Here is a 13,807-nt window from a genome sequence, read left to right as displayed (position 1 = left end):
AGAAGAGAAGCTGCCTTCAACACGCTGTCTCTTTTTATTAGACAGCTTGATTTCCCACTGTTGTTATTACAGTATTATGCAAATATGTTTGCATTCATTCGTGTGCAAGGAGAAGCTCTGTTACCCTTGTTGGGTTTATGTCTTTATGCAGAGTTTCTTGCCCAGCAGCGTAGTGTAATGAGATGTATGTTAAATATGACAACCTGGATTTCTTTTAATGAATAATGTGAACCCATGCCTGACCCTGACCTGCAGCTGCCCTCCTGCATGTCCCCACTTCCCCCCAGCTGTCCCCAGGACTATGCCGTCTGTGGAAACTTATCCAGTGCCAGACCACACAGCACACACTACCGCAGACACATTCAGCAGCAGCAACTGTTCTCCATACACTATCCCACTGCAAAGCCAAAGAGCGTGCTTTTATATAGCGTTAATTGAGTTGAGTATTGGGAAGTGCATCTTGTCTTCAGTTTCTTGCCAACCACCTGCTTCAAACCCAGTTCCATGTACTCGTCTTTCTGGTATTAAATGGGTCACTGCATCAGTCACTCCCCGTTTGGCGAGTTGAGGGTCACACGTAGTCAACAGTTTGTGCCCAGATATCAGCATGCTGCTTAGTTAGCATTCATTTGTGACGCATTGCAGTAGTAGCCTCTGAGTCTTTTTCAATTTATGTGCTCTGAGCTGAACTGTTGTGTGAGCTAGAACCAGGAGCCAGATTGTCATCGTTTTACGTTGGAGTGCATGCTCACCCAGTTTGAGCTAAATTGGCCCTATGCGCCATCATAGTCTTGCACAGTTTCTCCTCACCATCATTGACTGTTCCTGGATTAAGCAAATTGATAGGGACTGATCAGATGTTACCTTGTTTTGAAATGAATAGGATCTCCACAAACAACTTTCTAAAATGTAGGAACGTTGGCACAATGGTTGAAGACAAGCCTGACCCCTTGTGGCTATAATGCGAATAACACAGTTTGAGATTGATAACACTATTTCACATTGAACGACAATTCTAACCATTTCAACCATGAAATGAATCATTTTTTCCAACACAAAAAGTTCCCACTTTGTCTAGCGTATTTTGTTTTGTCGACTTTTGCAAAGTTTACCGAAAAAAAATCGGTTTCCATCAGGCCTGTAATTACATTTTTTCCCCCGACATTGTATAGTTCTGTTGGTTTGGGAGTCTCTGACTACCTGAAGGGCCCATCATTGTTTACTTTTTGAATATAAAGTGGTTCTTCTGAGACTCCTCCACTACCTCAGCTCACTTATTAATTGGAGATCCAGAAATGTTCAGTCCCGCTCTCTGGACTGACTTATTCTGGGGGTCCGGTGGGTCTCCATGAAATGTTTGGATGGAAACCTGGTTAGAGAGGGGGAAAGTTCACTTTTGCAGACAGCTACAGCTATAGGCTACCTAGTAGCTACTAGCATTGTTAAGTTTTGGTAGCGGCTAGCTGAATAATTATAGATAGTTGGCTAAGCTTTGATCAGCATAGATATCCGAACATGGCTGGGCACCGCCAAGAGGAAAAACCACCAAGGGATGCCAAGCTCACCGACCAGCCTGTAGGCTCAATCACCAAAGTTTAGGAGCCTAGAAGCAAATCTAATACCCACCCATCCCCCATGCCACCTGCTGACCAACGAGATCGAGAACAGACAGGGCTTAGCACCAGGATCACGAGGGTAACATCACAACCAGCACCCGCACCTCCGCTACCCTTGCCACTAGCACCTGAAGGCCTGTTAAATCTAACCAGAACTGAACTCGTGGAGGTCATTGTGTCTCACACATGCTTGCAAAGTGTACGAATCTATTCATAGATTTACTCATACTGTGGAGCTGAACTGACCATGTGTACATCGGTGTAAACTGAGGGGGCACAGGTTTGAGTTTAGACTAAGCAAACCCACAGCGTGAGCTGTGATTGTGAATAGTTATAGAATTCCTAACCATACCACGTAGAGCATTGGCTACACGGCTGGAAATGGTTAAGCTACGACACTATCAATCCCTACATAATAAGAGCAAATCTTAGATACTAATTACTAGTCTGCAGCTAGAAATGATGTGAACCTGGGATGCGAATACCAACAACTGCCGAAACAGCTATTCTATGAGAACATTTCTGAATGGTAACTCTGAAGTATCTGTTCTAACCATGAGAGACTTTGATCTTCAGGGAAACAGAGAGAGAAAGAGATGCGGATGAACTGACTCTCCAGCAAACGGACCCGATTCCAACAGAAAGATCACGACACATGGGGGCGTAAATATATATTGATTGCAATTTTTCCCCGAATGAGTGAGCCTTCTTGTGCAAAGGATTAGCATTTCAATTAATATAATTATCAACTGTGGGTAGTAACCCCTTTTGTCTTTCCAGCTCTTGCTCAGTCCACACCCACTTCCCTTTGTCCACCAAGCCATCATATCGGCTTAGCCCACTAGGGAATCTTCCCTATCCTTCTTAGTAACATATATCTACTGTTAGTTTGTTTATGCATTTCTGTGATTATTTAGTGAGTTAGTAAATAAATGATTTAGCCAATTAGTGTATGGGTGATTCATAGTAAAGGCTGGGTTCGTGCAGATAACCAACCATTTATGACGTTTTACAATGAGATTGACATGAGGTAAAGAATAATTCATTAATAGAATAGAATACACATACAGATCATTTTAAATAATTAAAATATCTGAAGAGTTATATTCGGAAAAATTATAACTTTGTAATCCAAAGATTTTCCATGGTGCCCTGACATCCTAGTAAATGACATTTACATGATTAGTTTAGTCACGTAATAATAATTACAGAGAATTGATTTGCTCAAATAAAAGTCTTCACTTTTCATGACGCCAAAGACACGACACTAGTTTATAGTCATTATGACACAAGCCAGGTTTGGGTGTCAGATGTAAATCTTTATCTGACACTAGTTTATAGTCATTAAGACACAATACAAAGTCACATGATAAACATCATCGGACAGAGAATACGGAGCAGACAGAAAAGCCCAATTAAAAAAGAACCAAACCTAAGGAGGCGAAAGGTAAGAAACAAAGAAACAAACACTTTGACAAGTGACCTTTTCCATTACTTCTCAAATGGATAAATGCATCCATTAGCCTTCCAACATAACACAGTAATAAGACCACATCAGTGTTTACTGTAGAGGTTAGCCTTGTCTAATGACTTCGCTAAGCATGAAACAGTAGAGAGAATGAGTAATAGGCCTACTGTTCAAATCACATTACTAGGGGCAAAATAAAAACTCCAGGCCCTAGTCCAGGCCATACAGTACAGTCGTGTCCAAAAGTTTTGAGAATTTTCACAAAGTCTGCTGCCTCAGTTTGTATGATGACAATTTGCATATACTCCAGAATGTTATGAAGAGTGATCAGATGAATTGCAATTAATTGCAAAGTCCCTCTTTGCCATGCAAATGAACTGAATCCACAAAAACATTTCCACTGCATTTCAGCCCTGCCACAAAAGGACCAGCTGACATCATCTCAGTGATTCTCTCGTTAACACAGGTGTGAGTGTTGATGAAGACAAGCCTGGAGATCATGATCTGTTATGCTGATTGAGTGTGAATAACAGACTGGAAGCTTCAAAAGGAGGGTGGTGCTTGGAATCATTGTTCTTCCTCTGTCAACCATGATTACCGGCAAGGAAACACGTGCCGTCATCATTGCTTTGCACAAAAAGGGCTTCACAGGCAAGGATATTGCTGCCAGTAAGATTGCACCTAAATCAACCATTTATCGGCTCATCAAGAACTTCAAGGAAAGTGGTTCAATTGTTATGAAGAAGGATTCAGGGCACCCAAAAAGTCCAGCAAGCGCAAGGACCGTCTCCTAAAGTTGATTCAGCTGCGGGATCGGGGCACCACCAGTACAGAGCTTGCTCAGGAATGGCAGCAGGCAGGTGTGAGTGCATCTGCATGCACAGTGAAGCGAAGACTTTTGGAGGATGGCCTGGTGTCAAGAAGGGCAGCAAAGAAGCCACTTCTCTCCAGGAAAAACATCAGGGACAGACTGATATTCTGCAAAAGGTACAGGGATTGGACTGCTGAGGACTGGGGTAAAGTAATTTTCTCTGATGAATCCCCTTTCCGATTGTTTGGGGCATCCGGAAAAAAGCTTCTCCGGAGAAGACAAGGTGAGCGCTACCATCAGTCCTGTGTCATGCCAACAGTAAAGGATCCTGAGACCATTCATGTGTGGGGTTGCTTCTCAGCCTTGGGAGCTCACTCACTGACAATTTTGCCTAAGAACACAGCCATGAATAAAGAATGGTAGCAACACATCCTCCAAGAGCAACTTCTCCCAACCATCCAGGAACAGTTTGGTGATGAACAATGCCTTTTCAAGCATGATGGAGCACCTTGCCATAAGGAAAAAGTGATAACTAAGTGGCTCGGGGAACAAAACATCAATATTTTGGATCCATGGCCAGGAAACTCCCCAGACCTTAATCCCATTTAGAATTTATGGTCAATCCTCAAGAGGCGGGTGGACAAACAAAAACCCACAAATTCTGACAAAGTCCAAGCATTGATTATGCAAGAATGGGCTGCCATCAGTCAGGATGTGGCCCAGATGTTAATTGACAGCATGCCAGAGGTCTTCAAAAAGAATGGTCAACACTGCAAATATTGAAGCCTTTGACACTTATGAAATGCTCCATAGTAACACGACAAACATATCTAAAGACACTGAAGCAGCAAACTTTGTGGAAATTAATATTTGTATCATTCTCAAAACTTTTGGCCATAACTGTATATACAGTGCCTTCAGAAATTATTCAAAGCCCTTGACTTATTCCACATTTTGTTGTGTTACAGCCTGAATTTAAAATAGATTCAATTGAGATTTTTTTTGTTGTCAATGGCATACATACAATACCCCATAATGTCAAAGTGGAATATAAAAAAAAAGATATATTTACAAATTAATGAAATATGAAAAGCTGAAATGTCTTGAGTCAATAAGTATTCAACCCCTTTGTTATGCAAGCCTAAAGTTCAGCCGTAAAAATGTGCTTAACAAGTCACATAATAAGTTCCATGTACTCACTCTGTGTTTAACATGATTTTTGAATTACTACCTCATCTCTGTACCCCACACATACAGATAATTGTAAGATCCCTCAGTCGAGCAGTGAATTTCAAACACTGATTCAACCATAAAGACCAGGGAGGTTTCCAATGTCTCGCAAAGAAGGGCACATATTGGTAGATGGGTAAAAATATAAAAAGCAGCCAATGAATATCCCTTTCAGCATGGTGAAGTTAGTAATGAGGCTTTGGATGGTGTATCAAAATACCCAGTCACTACAAAGAAACAGGTGTCCTTCCTAACTCAGTTGCCCGGAGAGGAAGGAATCCACTTAGGGGTTTCACCATGATACCAATGGTGACTTTAAAACAGTTAATAGTATAATGGCTGTGATAGGAGAAAACGGAGGATGGAGCAACAACATTGCACTTACTCCACAATACTAACCTAATTGACAGAGTGAAAAGAAGGAAGCCTGTATAGACTACAAACATTCCCAAAACATGCATCCTATTTGCAAACAAGACACTAAAGTAATACTGCAAAGTGTTGTATTAAATACTTTGTCGTAAATACAGCGTGTTACAAAATTGCTTCCAACACTCTACTCAGCAAACTGGATGCAGTTTATCACAGTGTCATCCGTTTTGTCACTAAAGCACCTTATACTACCCACCACTGTGACTTGTATGCTCTAGTCGGCTGGCCCTTGCTACATATTCGTCGCCAGACCCACTGGCTCCAGGTCATCTACAAGGCCATGCTAGGTAAAGCTCCGCCTTATCTCAGTTCACTGGTCACGATGGCAACACCCATCCGTAGCATGCGCTCCAGCAGGTGTATCTCACTGATCATCCCGAAAGCCAACACCTCATTCGGCCGCCTTTCGTTCCAGTACTCTGCTGCCTGTGACTGGAACGAATTGCAAAAATCGCTGAAGTTGGAGACTTTTATCTCCCTCACCAACTTCAAACATCAGCTATCTGAGCAGCTAACCGATCGCTGCAGCTGTACATAATCTATTTTAGCCCACCCATTTTCACCTACCTCATCCCCACAGTTTTTATTTATTTACTTTTCTGCTCTTTTGCACACCAATATCTACCTGTACATGATCATCTGATCATTTATCACTCCAGTGTTAATCTGCAATATTGTAATTATTCGCCTACCTCCTCATGCCTTTTGCACACATTGTATATAGACTCCCCTTTTTTTCTACTGTGTTATTGACTTGTTAATTGTTTACTCCATGTGTAACTCTGTGTTGTCTGTTCACACTGCTATGCTTTATCTTGGCCAGGTCGCAGTTGCAAATGAGAACTTGTTCTCAACTAGCCTACCTGGTTAAATAAAGGTGAAATAAATTAAAAATGTTTGGAGCAAATCCAATACAAAACATGACTGAGAACCACTCTCCATATTTTCAAGCATAGTGGTGGCTGCATCATGTTATGGGTATGCTTGTTATTGTTAAGGACTGTGGAGTTTTTCAGGATAAAAAAGAAACACAGGCAAAATCCCAGAGGAAAAACTGGTTCAGTCTGCTTTCCACCAGACACTGGGAGATGAATTCCCCTTTAAGCAGGGCAATAACCTCAAACACAAGGCCAAATGTACACTGGATTTGCTTACTAAGAAAACAGTGAATGTTCCTGAGTGGCGGAGTGACAGTTTTGACTTAAGCGGGATTTGTGATCCCCCCACGGGACGGGGGGACGGGACGAGGGGGGTCTAACGTGTGCTAATGTGATTAGCTTGAGGTTGTAAGTAACAAGAACATTTTCCAGGACATAGACATATTTGATATGGGCAGAAACCTTAAATTGTTGTTAATCTAACTGAACTGCCTGATTTACAGTAGCTATTACAGTGAACAAATATCATGCTATTGTTTGAGGAGAGTGCACAGTTATGAACTTGAAAATGTATAAATAAACCAATTAGGCACATTTGGGCAGACTTGATACAACATTTTGCAATGGTTCTTTGGATCAGTCTAAAACAATGCACATACAATGCTGCCATAATCTAAATTGCGCCTAAACTGGAATAATACATTGTGACCTTTATTTTGCATTTCAAAGATGAAGGAACAAAAAAATTAATTTAAAAAACGCATGTTTTTTTCTTTGTATTATCTTTAACCAGTTCTAATGAGTTATATTCTCCTACATTCATTTCACATTTCCACAAACTTCAAAGTGTTTCCCTTCAAATGATATGTTGCATGATCCAGGTTTGGAAAGCTCTTAACCAGAAAGACTCACAGCTGTATCGCTGCCAAAGGTGCATCTACAAAGTATTGACTCAGGGGTGTGAATGCATATGCATATGCATATGCAAATGAGATATTTCTGTTTTCTATTTTCTTTCTATTCCATTTTCAATACATTATTTTGTGATTATGGAGGACTGTGTGTAGATGGGTGAGATGTTTTATTTACTTTGAAATCATTTTGAATTCAGGCTGTAACACAACAACATGTGGAATAAGTCAAGGGGTATAAATACTTTCTGAAGGCACTGTATGCTCCAGGCCATAGACTATAATGTGAACCCTTGAGTATGAACCCTGGTCAGCTTACAGTATATATATATATATATATATTCAGGCAGCATTCTTTATTAAAGGGTATGGTTAATTTGACAAGGCCTTAACCTGCATGGGCACAAAATGAGCATCGTTGAGACTCCCCCCTCCAAATACACTGAGTGTACAAAACATTAGGAACACCATGACATAGACTGACCAGGTGAATCCAGTCAATGTAACATGTGAACAGGCCTCCTCTACGTCATAGTAGGGCACTAACCAAGTTTCAATCCAACCTTTTTATGCGAGTAAAGAACAAAATGTCATGTCAGGCCTGATGGAAGCAGAACATTTGTTGGTAAACTTTCAGAATGTCGACAAAACGAAAAAAGCTAGACAAGGTGGGATCTTTTTGGGTTGGTAAAATTAATAATGCGAGAAAAGGTGGTGGGAACGGGTTTATGCGTAAACATTGATATATTCACCATCATATCGAAGTAAACTTGGAGTCACTTCAATCAATATAGATGAAGGGGAGGAGACAGGTTAAAGAATGATTTTTAACCCTTGAGACAATTGAGACATGGATTGTGTATGTCTGCCATTCAGAGGGTGAATGGGCAAGACAAAAGATTTAAGTGCCTTTGAATAGGGTAAGTGCCAGGCACACCGGTTTAAATGTGTCAAGAACTGCAACGCTGCTGGGTTTTTCCACACTTAAGTTTACCCTGTGTATCAAGAATGGTCCACTACCCAAAGGACATCCAGCCAACTTGACACAACTGTGAGAAGCATTGGAGTCAACATGGGCCTGCATCCCTGTGGAATGCTTTCGACACCTTGTAGAGTCCACATCCTGACAAATTGAGTCTGTTCTGAGGACAAAAGGGGGTGCAACTCAATATTAGGGAGGTGTTCCTAATGTTTTGTACGCTCTGTGTGTATATAGGGTTAGTATAGTATTGATATGATTTTAACTCATCTTTCCTGTGACAGGGTCAGCAACAAGTTAACTAGCTCTTTTTAATAATTACACATAAGCTCACCACCATGGACTAGTATAACTGAATGTCCTAACCTCTGTTTAGTACATGGATGAGAGCACAAAAGTCAATACAAAAACATACCGATTCCTCAAATGCCTACAGCGTGGAATAATCATTTTACACGTAAAGAACCAAACAAAAGACTTGTTTATCTGTTAAAATTGTACTGCAGTTGTCACAAGCTATTCCAAACGCCAGGCACCTACAGCATTGACAACAGTTAATGTAACATGTAGAGGAGGCCTGGTCACATCCTAGTAGGGCACGAACCAGGTTTCAATCCAACCTTTTTCTGCAAGTAAAGTACACGTCGGATAACATTTTTTGGGTAAACTTTCTAAATGTCAACATAACAAAATATGCTCGACAAGGTGGGATCTTTTTGTGCCGGTAAAGTTAACAATGCGAGAAATGTCAGTGGAAACGCTTATATATATATATATATATATAATAGCCATCATATCGAAGTAAACTTGGAGTCATGTTGTGTGGTCCTCCCACTACGATTTATGATGAACTTCACAAGGTGATGAGCTTGATTCTCCTTTCCAGCAAATATCGAGGGTCTTATTCCGGTGACATGATGATCAATGCTTGACTGCTGTTTGACAACAAAAAATTCTTGCTCTTATCCATAATAATCTCATCATGTAAACTAGCCTACAATACTATCGGTAGAGTGCAAAATGCGATGGAAACCCATTGAATGTCAGATTTTTATTCGGTACATGACTTTGTGTGTGCACTACGTCATCACGCCCTGATTTTTATCCGTAACAAGTCTGTTTGGTAGAAACACACCACTGATGGGGAAATGCGCATATTTTCTTGATGCAGATTTTTGAATATTCGCATGAAACTCTGTCGCCAATTAGATGGAAACCTAGCTAATGACATCCATGTTTGCATGAGACCATGGTGATTATACTGTCTTCCACTGAGCTGAAAAAACAACGACTAAACTGCTATTCTAAAGTCTTAAAATTAGGACATTCTGGGAGAGAGAGAAAGACAGAGATAGAGAGCATGGGAGAAAGTGAGAGAGCAAGGGAGAGACAGAGACCGAGTAACAGCAATGGTACTGTAGTGTGTCTGATAAAATATTCTAGCAAAAAAATAGTTAGCCCATAAAATATTTGTCTGAGTAGTAATTTATGTTCCTTTGATTTTAAAGGGCGACTGCACTTCCTGCTTTGGCCTTGTTTTAGATTTGGTTCATTAAGAAATGCTAGCGGCCATGACTGAACTCAAACGTCAGTTGGTTTCAGGTTGTGGTTGGTTGTGGGTGTCGCTAGTGTTTGTTTGCAGGGGGAAAGAGTTAGACAAATTATCTTGGTAATTAGTTTCAGCAGACTAGTGTTTGACTGTGGCAAAGTTGGTTTGACTTTGGATAGCCTATCTCTGGGGATAGTTAGGAACCGTCAATTAAATACAAAATATAAATGGGACAATATTTGCATGTTGCCCATATTTTAGTTATCCCATTAAATGCTTTCAATATTTGTATATGAATTTCTACAATTTACACTGCTCAAAAAAATAAAGGGAAGACTAAAATAACACATCCTAGATCAGAATGAATGAAATATTCTTAAATACTTTTTTTCTTTACATAGTTGAATGTGCTGACAACAAAATCATAAAAAAATGATCAATGGAAATCAAATTTATCAACCCATGGAGGTCTGGATTTGGAGTCACACTCAAAATTAAAGTGGAAAACCACACTACAGGCTGATCCAACTTTGATGTAATCTCCTTAAGACAAGTCAAAATGAGGCTCAGTAGTGTGTGTGGACTCCACGTGCCTGTATGACCTCCCTACAACGACTGGGCATGCTCCTGATGAGGTGGCGGATGGTCTCCTGAGGGATCTCCCAGACCTGGTCTAAAGCATCCGCCAACTCCTGGACAGTCTGTGGTGCAACGTGGCGTTGGTGGATGGAGCGAGACATGATGTCCCAGATGTGCTCAATTGGATTCAGGTCTGGGGTACGGGCAGGCCAGTCCATAGCATCAATGCCTTCCTCTTGCAGGAACTGCTGACACACTCCAGCCACATGAGGTCTAGCATTGTCTTGCATTAGGAGGAACCCAGGGCCAACCGCACCAGCATATGGTCTCACAAGGGGTCTGAGGATCTCATCTCGGTACCTAATGGCAGTCAGGCTACCTCTGGCGAGCACATGGAGGGCTGTGCGGCCCCCCAAAGAAATGCCACCCCACACCATGACTGACCCACCGCCAAACCGGTCATGCTGGAGGATGTTGCAGGCAGCAGAACGTTCTCCACAGTGTCTCTAGACTGTCACGTCTGTCACATGTGATCAGTGTGAACCTGCTTTCATCTGTGAAGAGCACAGGGCGCCAGTGGCGAATTTGCCAATCTTGGTGTTCTCTGGCAAATGCCAAACGTCCTGCACGATGTTGGGCTGTAAGCAGAACCCCCACCTGTGGACGTCGGGCCCTCATACCACCCTCATGGAGTCTGTTTCTGACCGTTTGAGCAGACACATGCACATTTGTGGCCTGCTGGAGGTCATTTTGCAGGCTCTGGCAGTGCTCCTCCTTGCACAAAGGCGGAGGTAGCGGTCCTGCTGCTGGGTTGTTGCCCTCCTACGGCCTCCTCCACGTCTCCTGATGTACTGGCCTGTCTCCTGGTAGCGCCTCCATGCTCTGGACACTACGCTGACAGACACAGCAAACCTTCTTGCCACAGCTCGCATTGATGTGCCATCCTGGATGAGCTGCACTACCTGAGCCACTTGTGTGGGTTCTAGACTCCATCTCATGCTACCACTAGAGTGAAAGCACCGCCAGCATTAAAAAATGACCAAAACATCAGCCAGGAAGCATAGGAACTGAGAAGTGGTCTGTGGTTATCACCTGCAGAACCACTCCTTTATTGGGGGTTGCCTATAATTTCTACCTGTTGTCTATTCCATTTGCACAACAGCATGTGAAATGTAATGTCAATCAGTGTTTCTTCCTAAGTGGACAGTTTGATTTCACAGAAGTGTGATTGACTTGGAGTTACATTGTGTTGTTTAAGTGTTCCCTTTATTTTTTTTAGCAGTGTATAATTGGTTTGAGGTTTTTAAATTGATTGAAATTTGGAGCTATTCACCTTCAGAATGTTGTGGTCCTTAACAAGCCCCATGGGGATATCGAATGTCAAACCAAACTGACCATGGGCATTACCAAACCCAAGGAAAACTGTTATGGTACCCTTCATTCCAGAACATACATTTTTTTCCTGACATCTCACAAATCTGGATGAGACTAAATTTATGACCCAAATTATCCTATTCACATTTTGTATTCGATTTTGACAGTAGAATAAATGTCTGACTCATATCGATCCCACTATAGGCCATTTTCAAAACGAGAAATGGCTTTTTATGGGCAGTCGCTCTTTAAGGGCATTGTGGACTGATGAAAATCTAATCAGGTTTAAAAACCCCACTAAAATATTAACATTTCATAAAAGTATCATCACACACGTACATACACAAACAAACAAAAATCACCACAATCATATTAACCGACACACCTCGTCCACTGGAGAAGTGAAAAAACTCCAAAACTGTATCAATCAAGGTGAAACTAGATACGACAAACAGAAAACGCAAAGAAGACCAACCAAACTCGAGTTAAAACATTGATCGTTGTCTTCATCCTCCTTTGAACCTTGTAAGTGTAAGAAGAATATCTTTTACACATTTAGGGTTGAGCTGCAGCCAGATCAAGAAAATAAAGAGTAGGTGCGAAGTGCACAAAGACACAGTGACTTCCTTTGTCCTGTCGATTCCCGCAATTCAAACGTACTGGCCCGTTTTTGGGAAATGGGCACACAGTAGCCTACCATCAGCTGACTTGCGTTTCAACATTTCTCTCAGTATACAGTAGCCTATCCCCTGGCTTCTCAAAAGGCCAAGTACATTCCTTGGAAAATAGGAGTTCCCTCCCATTTCTCTTCCTCTAAACAGGCGACAGGGTCCTTCAACGCAGAGTGCAAGTGAAAGTCCCCTTCACCTCTCCTCCTGCTCAGTCAGTCTGTTGATTGGGTTCGTCACACAGTCACAGAGCGGATACTTTGATGACATTGGAGCTGGCTGTGGTATTGATGCTGGGGACCTGTGGGCCGGTGGGGGGTGGGGGGGGTCTGCGCTGGGGGGGTCCGTGGAGACCGCCCCCGTCAGTGGTGTCGGAGGGGGCCGCGGGGATGCTGATGATCGCCGTGGTGATCTGACTGCCCTTGCAGTTGATCAGGCCCACATCGTCTGTCTTCATGTTGAGACTGGAGCGACTGAGAGAAAGAGAGAGTGAGAGAGAAGAATGAGAGAGTAATGAGACAGACAGACAGACAGACAGACAGACAGACAGACAGACAGACAGACAGACAGACAGACAGACAGACAGACAGGCAGGCAGGCAGGCAGGCAGGCAGGCAGGCAGGCAGGCAGGCAGGCAGACAGACAGACAGACAGACAGACAGACAGACAGACAGACAGACAGACAGACAGACAGACAGACAGACAGACAGACAAAGGGGGTGGAAAAATACTGTAAAAGTGCAGTTATTTTACAAACGGCCCAACAACTTGTTGTAACAAAAGTGATAGACGATCCTACAGTGCCCTCTAGTGTACTCTATGGGGACTCAGCACATCTGTGTATGATGAAGTTGCCCTAAGACACGGATCTAAGATCAGTTTAGTATATTAATGGTAAGGGATTTCCTTCATAAGTTTATTGCAGATTTGTGCCTAAGGAGAGTCAACTCCAACCTGTGTCCATGTGCCTGGCTGCCTGCGGTCTCTAACCTGGTGGTATGGGGCAGCTTATCCCCACACTGGATGTGCAGGGCGCTGAGCTCCTGTAGTGAGCCCTGCTGATGGCTGGGCTGGAGGGGCAGGCTGGAGTTGGGTAGTGGGGAGTTCATCTTCCCCCGGCGGGTGCAGCAGGTGCCTATGGGCCCGTCCTGGCTGGAGGAGGAGGGGCTGCGGGAGGTGTAGCTCTGGATCGTGGTCTCCAGGCAGTTCTGCTCATACAGCTGCTCATCCACAAACTCATGGGCCTGCGAAGGAGGAGAGGGATAAAAAGACAGCTGCTGCCGGGTTGATTATATATTCACACTATATAAGT

The 13,807-nt window shown here is 42.6% G+C and overlaps 1 protein-coding gene across 1 annotated transcript in view; it reads right to left on the bottom strand.

Annotated features, from left to right (window-relative positions):
* Positions 1–6,126: 6,126 nt before the first annotated feature.
* LOC118399737 (potassium voltage-gated channel subfamily D member 3-like) overlaps positions 6,127–13,807 on the bottom strand; it is a 30,067-nt gene continuing 22,386 nt past the window's right edge. Inside the window, exons 4-5 of the mRNA XM_052474554.1 lie at positions 13,486–13,739; positions 6,127–12,968 (exon numbers count right to left, since the gene is read on the bottom strand). Of these exons, the coding sequence (XP_052330514.1) occupies positions 12,740–12,968; positions 13,486–13,739 (483 nt within the window). The 3' untranslated portion in view covers positions 6,127–12,739. The remainder of the gene's footprint in view (positions 12,969–13,485; positions 13,740–13,807) is intronic.

This window comes from Oncorhynchus keta, chromosome 21 (assembly GCF_023373465.1).
Source record: "Oncorhynchus keta strain PuntledgeMale-10-30-2019 chromosome 21, Oket_V2, whole genome shotgun sequence".
Lineage (NCBI taxonomy): Eukaryota > Metazoa > Chordata > Actinopteri > Salmoniformes > Salmonidae > Oncorhynchus > Oncorhynchus keta.
This window is presented reverse-complemented; position numbering and strand designations above follow the sequence as displayed.